General features: G+C 45.0%; 2 protein-coding genes across 2 annotated transcripts in view; one reads left to right on the plus strand and one right to left on the minus strand.

Moving 5' to 3' along the window:
- Nucleotides 1–1,932: 1,932 nt before the first annotated feature.
- On the minus strand, nt 1,933–9,495 carry WDR77 (WD repeat domain 77). The gene is made up of 10 exons (XM_024201802.2): nt 9,280–9,495; nt 8,163–8,348; nt 7,018–7,159; nt 6,880–6,929; nt 5,711–5,781; nt 4,767–4,821; nt 4,397–4,468; nt 4,159–4,267; nt 3,430–3,498; nt 1,933–2,999 (listed from the first exon to the last, which is right to left on the minus strand). Exons 1-10 carry the CDS (start codon nt 9,392–9,394, stop codon nt 2,840–2,842), a joined length of 1,029 nt encoding a protein of 342 aa, XP_024057570.1. The 5' UTR covers nt 9,395–9,495; the 3' UTR covers nt 1,933–2,839.
- A 142-nt stretch (nt 9,496–9,637) lies between these two features.
- ATP5PB (ATP synthase peripheral stalk-membrane subunit b) overlaps nt 9,638–9,953 on the plus strand; it is a gene marked incomplete at its 3' end in the record, with an annotated part of 2,808 nt that continues 2,492 nt past the window's right edge. The window contains exons 1-2 of the mRNA XM_029913776.1: nt 9,638–9,752; nt 9,856–9,898. Of these exons, the coding sequence (XP_029769636.1) occupies nt 9,725–9,752; nt 9,856–9,898 (71 nt within the window). The remainder of the gene's footprint in view (nt 9,753–9,855; nt 9,899–9,953) is intronic.

The following is a 9,953-nucleotide window of genomic DNA, read 5'->3' on the forward strand; positions in this document are numbered from 1 at the left end:
CAGTCTTAAGGGTCTTCGGACACACACCCAGCCCCACTGAGCCTGAGCTCAGCATCACCCCCCTTTTCATTGCGAGTAGTTTCACTTATGCCATGGGAGTTACAGACTCCATTAGTTTCAGCATTTGGTTTTAAAATATCCATGGGTTTTGACATTTTGGAGATTAGTGCTCATGGGCAGAGAAATGTGATACTGAACAGCTGCGCCAATCCCACTGAAAAATGTGAGAGCGGTCTTAAGTGGAAGCTCATTAAAAAATACCATAGGATTATAGCAGCTTGTCATGGATTCTGGGCTGAGGGGAACTGGAGACAACAAATATATCTTTGCAGTAAAGAGAGTCTGCCTCACTTAAGGTTAAATTCACTCCTGTTCAGGGGACCAGTAATGCGTAAGGCCGTATGCGGGCCACTTTGCACAGGGATGAATTTTATCCTTCCTGAGGATAACTGACCTCAGTGGTAGCTTCCGTGTTTTTACATGCTTTCCTGAGTAGGAGTACTTTGCTGGATCAGGCCTCTACCAAGAAAAAGGTTCTGCAATTCACAGCCAGGACCAAAACACAAATATATTGCATGTCCCTCTATGCAAGTTATAGGCTCCAGGTTTACTCTTTGGAGCAAATGCAAGATAAATAATGCAAGTCTTTGAAGAAAGTGTCCCAGTGAATCTGTACCCATTTAGAAATTAAAACTATGATTTATTAAAAGCTGCCTTCCATTTTTCAAAGACATCCACCCATTTCACATGTAAACAGCACAAGACTTGTTTCCGTTCTCACTACAGTATCACAGAGGTCCATGATAATAAGTACAAGGTTTTTCCTCTTCTTTTATTTTAAAATAGCTCTTAAGAAAGGTGTCTGCTTTTATAACTTTCACTTTTGAATACACTGCACTGAACCGGATCAGCATGTGTTCTCTGTGAAACATTGCACTATGTTGGAATTCATGAGAGCCAAGTTAGTTTTAAATGAATAAATGGAAAAAAAAAAAAATACACAAGGAAACTTATCTACCTGCCTGCAAATTAACTGTGGGCACTGCACAATTTGGGTCTGCTATGATATAATCTGTATAGGAGATCAGATGATGTTAACATTATCCTTCATTTTGATTTCTTGGCTCATACAGAACAGCATGTTACAGACTAAGAAGAAGGGAAGTGGCTTCCAATCAGGTACTTTCTGTCTATTTGCCTCATAATACATGGCCTGCTTAAATTGTGGAGAGGAATAGGTGGGGGCAGGAACCATACTGTGGACAAAATATCCAAACAGCAGCTGGCAACACACACAGCAGTGGAGTTTTTCAAAACCATACTGTAGTTTAAGGGAAACAGCCAGGTTTTAAAAACGTTATGCAATAAGTTACAAAAATACTAAAGGACAAGCAAAGCAAGTACTAGGAATTTGGGGCGTATGCCCCGCTCCCCAGCACAAAAAGCCACTTAACATAAGTAGTACAACAGAAGTCACCCTTTTATGAAAAGCTACCAGCAGCAGCTGGTCACAGTGACTTTCAGAAGAGAAACAAGTAATTTGAGCTTTCAGAATCTTCACTCTGACTCCAAGCTGTAACAAGGGAGCTCTTCCCCTCAGCTTTCTTCATCTCTTGAACCCTTTAAGTGAAATATCTGCAAAGCAAGGAAGCTGAAGTTTTGACCCTGGGAAAGCCCCAGTGGTAACTTGCTGTGGCTTCAGGGCTCCACTGAGGCCTGGCCTACACTAGGAGTGGGAAGAGGGGAAAAATCGATCTAAGTTACACAACTTCAGCTATGTGAATAACGTAGCTCAAGTCGATGTATTTAGATCTACTTACCGCGGTGTCTTCACTGCGCTAAGTCAACGGCTGACGCTCTCGTCGACTCCGCCTACGCTTCTCGCCCTGGTGGAGTACCGGAGTCTAGGGGAGAGCGCTCGGTGGTCGATTTATCGCGTCTTCATTAGACGCAATAAATCGACCCCTGCTGGATTGATCGCTCCGGAGGGTGTAGACATGCCCTTAGTGTCAAATATAATGCAGCCAACTAAACTACAAACATCTTTGATATAGACACGCATCCTGGAGAGCCCAGATCATAGTTCTCCCTAGATAATACTTCACCATGAAAGCACTCAAAGGCTGCACTGGACAACTGTGGGAGCTGCGCTTGGCATTCCTGCTGAACAGCACAGATCTCCATCTTCTCTCTTATTGACTATCTGAACGTTCAGATGTCCATTCACAGGACAGAAGTATAGACTAGCAGATTCTGTGCCTGCATATGGGATTCACACACTCAGAGGGAAGATAGAGCATCCTTAACTGCACTGGAGGTTGCATGAATGACAGTAATGGTGGAGCCTTTCTGTGCTATAAATATTGAACCAAGGTTTCCTGTTCATCTGTCAGGGTTAATTTACATTGCTCTTAATCTCATTGTTCCATAATCCCAACTCAGGCAAGGCCCCCACAAGACTGCCAAACTTTTTAACTGGCAGGAGAATTCTATTCTGCTACTTCTGTAAGTGGTTTGATATGCCAAGAAGAATAAAAGCCAAACCCTTTATGGTTTTATTTATTTATTTTTACCTAATTGCCCACTTCCCTGCAATTCCTTGTGCCTGAAATCAGAATTCTCTGGTGCAACATGTTAAAGCTTTATCACAGGTGAATCTGGACTCTACATCAAGGGGCTGTTTTTGTAATTAGCTCGTGCCTAATGCAAAGTTGCTACAGGACCTGCCTTCTTGGTTGCAAGCCATAAGTTCTGAGACAGGCAATGGGCCATAGACATCCCTGGTGCATAACACGTGGAGTTATACCGGGGATAAATCTGGACCAGTGAGTTTATAAAACTAGTCATGTACACTGTTGCTCCCAGCAGCTTCAGTAGTCTGTGTTGGAACTGTGTGGTGTAAAACTTGATGGTCCCATCCAACTGTAGAGAGCAAGGCCTTGTTCAAGGGAGACCACGATAGGCCTCTCACAAAGTCTCGATGAGAGCGACTTCTGAAACTGGGAAAAGCAGAAGACATAAAACGGGATTAGACAGATAAAATATTTTAATGGCCTCAGCACGTTACTTTACATTACGAACTACTACTTAGCTGCATTGTCATTCCTGGAAAATCCCAACATTCACACAGCCAGGCAGTGTTCAGTAACTAAATCCTGCTGATTAATATGCTATAAGCTTCTTTATCATCTACCCCCTTCTTGATCCCCAAACAGGCGTTCAGTTCAAAAAAGGCTCTAGCTTTGCTTTGTTATTTCCCCCAGCCAAGTCCATGCCTATAAATATGTGAGAGTGCATTTGATCCATTTCTGCAGTACTACAAAAACAAAACAAAAAACCCGACCTCTTTTGCATATAAAACGCACTTAACGATCATTTAATGACTAAAATTTCAAAATGCACCAAGTATTAATTGCATTTAGTACTTACACCTCTGAAAGGCTAGAGTCAAGAACAGCTACTGAGCAGTCTTCACTAATTGAAGCCAGAAGGGGCGAACTGGAGGGTAAAAGAAAGACTGATGTTAAAACTACTATATATACACCTGAAAGTTCAAAAGTAAACAACATATGAAACATATGCTTCTTAATGAAGTGAACAAAGACTACCAGGCAATATTATAACCCATATCTGCGCAAGTTTCTTTGACCAATATTTTAATATTCTATGAATATCTTATAGCTGTCAATCAGTATTAACAGGCAACATTCTGTTACTGCATAAAGAAAAAGAAATGAAGGTACAAGATGATTCAAAGTGGCCTAAGTGTTACTGACACGCACTTCCACATCACCCTGGAGTCAAATATACACTGCTAGCCCCATCCTTAGTGCAGAGCAGTATGAACATCTTTCCCCACGTGGTTCTTGGTTCAGAGGGTTTTTTCCTTTTTTTTTTTTTTAATAATTAAAGAACAGGACAGAATGGTTAGGGTGCAATATATACACAGAGCATTGGAAAGACAGTAGACAGAGCAGCAAGGTGAATGGACTTTACACATACATCCAACACCAATTCCTGTGCACTTCAAATCAACTTTACACATTGCCTATTACAAAAGGCTGTGGCCAAGAGTACTTCCAATTGCTTTAGTTCTGAGAGCCAACAAGGTCTATCTATCAGCATCTAAACTGCCTCATTCCACCATAACATCAGTACCTGTGTGTAGAAAATGCAAACCCAGTGATGGTTTGGGAGTGCACTACTGAACTTAGAGCGGAGTCTGGGTTCTTCGTGTCTACAAGAGCAACTGTCCCGTTTTCATCACCTTTAAAAGAACAAAGGAGAACGGGATTATTAGGAAAAAATCAAACAGAGAACAAAGAGCATTCAGTCACAATGTGTAATCTAGATAACAACAATCAGTTAACTTCATTAGCGTAAGATAGCTCCTTACCCAAAACAAATGTGTCACTTTGCTCTGGATGCCACATAACTGAGGTAGGGAGGTAAGCAGAGGCACTGCAAACTGTCAAGAAAAAAAACTATGGTGAGTGTGACGAGAACTGTGAGCTCAGATATTCCCATGTTATTTTAGCACCCTCAGTTGCTGATTGGCTAAGATTTTTTTTTTAAACTTGTTGTTGTACTTATGTGATGCTATTTTATGACTGGTTTCTTTGTGCTTTCATCCTAGCACTATCATTGGCTGAGATAAATTCTATGTGGTAGTAGAACAATACAAACTTAATGAATGAAACATTGCAAGTTTATCTCCTCCCCCTCTCCCCCAGAAAATTCCATGTATTGTATATCCACAGATTTACCGATTCGAGTAGCTGGTTTGGGGCATCTGGTATCCCACAGTAAAATTCTGTCATCCTATAAATTCAAAGTTAATGGAGGGAAAAAAAGAAGAGGTTTTATGAACTCTGTGCCTCCACATATCACATCAATGAATTAAGCTTTGGACTGGGAATCAGTCTGTTCTCTGTACTCAGTCTCTCCATGGGCTTGGATAAATCACTCTGTGCTTTTAGTTCCCCTTCTCTACAATGGGGACAGTCACACTTACCTACCACATCAGAGGGTTTGTATAGCATTTCAAAGGGTAAGTACTGCTGTGTAACTGCTAAGTATTATCAGTTAGAGGCAATATTGTGTATTTGAATCACAATACTCTGATAACATACATAAATATTTTGATTCAGATGATTTCATACAAGAGGGTTTTCTTTCAAATTGTGACAACTGCTAAAAGCAGAGTTTATTACGTATATTTTCATAAATATATTTTGCAATTGTATAGTGACTTCCCATCCTTTAATTATAAGTCCGTCTTTTCCCTCCCACACCCCAGGTTTAAGGTCTCTCTAAATTGAGATAATTTGTATCATGGTAGCTACACGAGTGTACACTTCCAGTATAGATGTAGTGCACCAATGCAGCCTACCCTGATTTCAGACCAGTGCAACCTCTGCATTACTCTGGTGCTGTGATCTGCAATAAGAGTTTAAACTGGGGTAGATATACCCTCAGTACAGACTGAGCCTTAACAACTACAGAGCTAGCCAACAGCATATTTCAATGTAGTCAATACAAATTATCGTTGTAAGTTATGGACCAATGAATGTGCCAAACTGGAATGCTTCAAAATGACAAAAAACACAATGTGCTACTTACTGAAAACGTAAATACATGTTTTAACTGCAGAGTTCACAGGCCAAATCAGATTTATACCATAGAGATTTGGAGACAGAGTTAGTTTTACCTCAGCACAGGACAGGAACACGGTATCCTTACCAGGACAAGAGGCCACACATGTCACTGGGCTGGAATGAGCTAACAAAAGAAAAAAAAGGATAAAGCTACTGAAAGGTTGGGAATGTGGATCAAGGCTGGATGCAACACCTAGCCAAAGAGGGGCACTGGGTGGCTCACTTGCACTGCCTCTACCTGGGCTGTGGCTAGGGGTATGTCTACACTACAGGATTAATCCGAATTTAGATAATTCGAATTTGTGAAACAGGTTGTATAAATTCGATTGTGCGTGGCCACACTAAGCACCTTAATTCGGTTTTTAACCACATTAATTCGGTGGTGTGCGGCCACACTACCCCATTAACTTAAACACAGTAATTCGGTGGTGTGCGGCCACACTAACCCTAATTCGAATTAACAAAATCGATTTAGGCATTACTCCGCTCGTCGAGGTGGAGTACAGAAATCGATTTTAAGTGCCCTTTAATTCGAATTAACTGGCTCTGTAGTGTGGACGGGTGAAGGGTTAATTCGGATTAACGCAGCTAAATCCGAATTAAAGTCCTAGTGTAGACCAGGCCTAGGAGGGATGTTACACCACCATCTTCCATCAGCTCTAAATTCACAAAAACTTGCATTAGAAAGTAATAAATATACAATTCTAGGGGAGAAATATTTTCAGCCCAGCACAATTACCATACAATGGATCCACCGAGAGGGGAGAGGAGAACTGTCACTTGTCAGTATGATGTTTGGAGGAAGAAATGAGAGCGAGGGAAATGACTCACATCCCTGGAAAGATGTGGGCTAGAAAAATTCCAGGAAGCCTACAAACCTCCTACGGATAACCCCACAAAACAGACAACTTTATAAATTGTGTTAAATCATAAACACTGTCCACTTGAAATATATTGTACTGTCATTTTTCCTTGAAAGCTGAGCATCATGCATTATAATCAGGATAAATACAATTGGGGTTAGTGGCAAGAAATCCAAAGTAAATAATCTTGGGTCAAAGATTATGGTGTGGTCACCAGCCAGGATGCTGCATATATCAGCTCTGCAGAGTAGTGTGCGTTTTATTAGATCGGGAACAGCTGGATTTGAAGTCCAGACTCCCAAAGCAGCTCCTAGAAGTGAATAGGAGAAGCAAAATCCGTAAGTCAATTTGGCACTCACCTCTGTAAGAGTGCAGCACTGTTTGCTGTGGGATGTCCCAAACCTTCACGCTACAAGTAAGAACACAACCAGTTAGGAAGAGCGAGGGATGATTCACTCAAAACAAGAGAGAGAAGCAGGAATGCAAAGGAAACTAACCAGAAGTCTTTGCTGCCACTAACCGCCTGAGTGGCGTTAGTGAAAACGCTCACTGTTGTCACAATGTCGTCATGCTCATATTTACAAAACTTGTTCACTATTAGAGTTTCGTTCTCATCCAACTCCCAGAGCTCCACAGCACCTAAAGGAAAACAGGGAAAGCCAACCATTTTACCGAGAGGGTTCAACCAAGAAACAATATAAAAGCCTGGGGGAGAAGATGCTCTATTCCCAAGAGCACTCATTACCCAGAAGGGCCCTGCGGCGAACTAGATGGGATCTAAATGGAAATACCCCCGTAGATAAATCAATTAACAGAGACAAAGTGCAAGAAAGTTTTCAAAAATGCCACCATGATCGTATTAAGAATATTAGGTAGCATTTACACGGTGGTCTTTATTTTCAAAGCACATTACAACACGTGCAATCAAAAACCTTAACAATGCTTCAATATTATGGTGATGAGCGTCACAGAAAACCCTAAACTACAGAATCTGGAACATCCCTCTGAGATAAATTATTATTATTACTCATGGCACTTAGGAGCCCCAGGCATGGCCCAGGACCCCACAGTACTAGGTGCTGTACAAACAGAACAAACAAGACAGTCCCTATTGTTATTCTTATTTTACAGATGGGAATACTGGCACAGAGCGGTGACATGGCTTGCCCATGGATTTACAGTTGGGCCAGGAACATGTTTCAGGTGTCTTAATTCCAAATCTGTGCTCAGGCATTGTTTACAAAGGTTCAGAATTGTCACGGTCTCCGCTGAGAGCCCAGGGCGAGGGGCTGGAATCCAGCAGTACATCTGATTTTGCATTGTAGGTCTGTACACATAAGTCTGTTTTTTACATGTTCCCCTGCCATTTCAAACAGGAGCAAATTGTTGTTGACCAATCTGCATGCCCACAATGTTTGCTTTAAAAAAAAAAAAAAAAAAAATTATGAAAAGTTTTTAATCCCACAAACACTCCCACTTCTGTTCAATACGGACCACTGAGCTGGTCCCCTTCATGTTGTCCACTTCCTTCCATATGGCATCCCAGACAACTCCCTTGATCTGCAGGAGGCCAACTACTGATCATGCTCACACATTACAGACAAACTACAGAGCTACAAAAATTCAATCCATTTTAATTTACCAGAATCTGAGGCCACTAGTATTCCTTTATCCGCTACCCATTTCAGATCCGCTACGCCTGCTTCCGTCTGAACCCCAGCAGAGCAAAAGCCTTCATTAGGGGCCCGTTCTGGATCCTTAAATACCCAAATGGAACCCACCCAACAACGTCCACTCAAGCTAGAAGCACCCAGGAGAAGAGCTCCATCTGGAAAAGAGATAAAAAGAAGAGAGAGAGTTAAAGCCCACAATTCCTGATATACTGAGCCTATACGTAAAGCACAATACAGAACTCAGGTTATCTAGGTTAACATAACTAAAGCATCATCTTGGCCGATAAAAGTTTTGGTTTGACTTAGCTAACACATGCTAAATAAGGGCTTATCTACACTTAAAATGCTACAGTGGTGCAGGTGCACCGTGTCACCGAAGACACTACCTACACCAACAGGAGAGCTTCTCCCATTAGCGTAGGTACGCCAGCTTCCAGAGAAGGGGTAGCTAGGTCGATGGGAGAAGTCTCCCATTGAACTAGTACTGTCTACACTAGGGGGTAGGTCACTTTAACCGTGTCACTCAGGAGCGTAGATTTTTCTATTCCATTTCTAAATTCTGTGGGGGTACGAATGGTGTCCTTGAGACCTGCACTGAATGAACCGATGTTGGGGGGCTGGGGTAGCAATGCCCAGTGGTTGCACTGTAGGCAGGTGTGAGAAAACTGTAGAGCCCTGCAAGGTCCCAAGAGAGGCACAGGGATAGACAACCCAGGGGCGCTCTCTCTGGGTGTGAGACTGTTCAGAAGCCCACTCTCAGGAGGGTAACACTGGGCTGCCGTGTATCCCAGGAGGTTGCATGGCGAGTATCGCTGGGCAGTAGCTGTGATGCACTGTCCCCCACCAGGGACGGATGACGTTCGGGATCCCCCAGAACGCAGTGCTTGGGATCACCCGGGGAAGTCCTGGGGCTCACGTGTGCCTGCGCACGGGGAGGCGGAGGGGCGCGGACCAGAGTGGGGTTCAGGCTGAGGACAGAAGAGGTGCCCTGGGGGCACAGCGTGGGACAATGCTCCAGGGGCGCAGGGCAGAGTGCCTGGGAAGGACATGCCCTGGGGAGGGGGAATGCAGGGGTCGCTGGGGTACCTGGGCGGTAGTGGGCCCCGTCCAGGTGGCGCTCCATGCAGGCGGGCGCGTTGGGCGGGATGTTCCACTCGGGCTCGCCCGAGGCCCCCCCGTCGGGCTGCTCCGGCTCTTGCATGGCGGCGGCGCGCGCGCGACTCCCACCCCCCGGCACGAGCAGACGGACACCGGCAGCCTCCACGTGCTGCTCCCGGGACACCCCGACTGGGCCACGCCCCCTGCCGGCGGCCCGGCGCTCCTCTCGCGAGATTTCCCAGAACCTCCGCCCAATGACAGGAGATTACGATTCTTCTCGCGACACTTTTACCGCTCCCGCCCCCACAGCTCGCGAGATGTTGGGCGTTCCTAAGCTCCTCTCGCGAGGCTGCCTTCGCCGTGGCCATCTTGCTGCTGCTGCCGCCGCCGGGGTCACCGGGACAGAGAGGGCAGCGCCGCAGCTCTGCCGACAATGCCGTCCCGCCTGGGCCTGGGCGCCGGGGGGGGGGGCCCCGCCCCGGGGGGGGGGGGGCCCAGCGGGGGCGGGCCCAGCGGGGGCGGGCCCGGGGCCTGCACTAATCGCTCCTCTGTGTCCTCCCGCAGCTCCGGCGGCGCTGAAGAGCCTGGCTCCCTCCCTCTCCGTGGGGTAAGTGTGGCCCGGGCGAGGCGCCGGGGCTCTGGCCCTGCCGCGGGTGGGGGAG

Source organism: Terrapene carolina, unplaced genomic scaffold, assembly GCF_002925995.2.
Source record: "Terrapene carolina triunguis isolate 2854851 unplaced genomic scaffold, T_m_triunguis-2.0 Scaffold926, whole genome shotgun sequence".
Lineage (NCBI taxonomy): Eukaryota > Metazoa > Chordata > Testudines > Emydidae > Terrapene > Terrapene triunguis.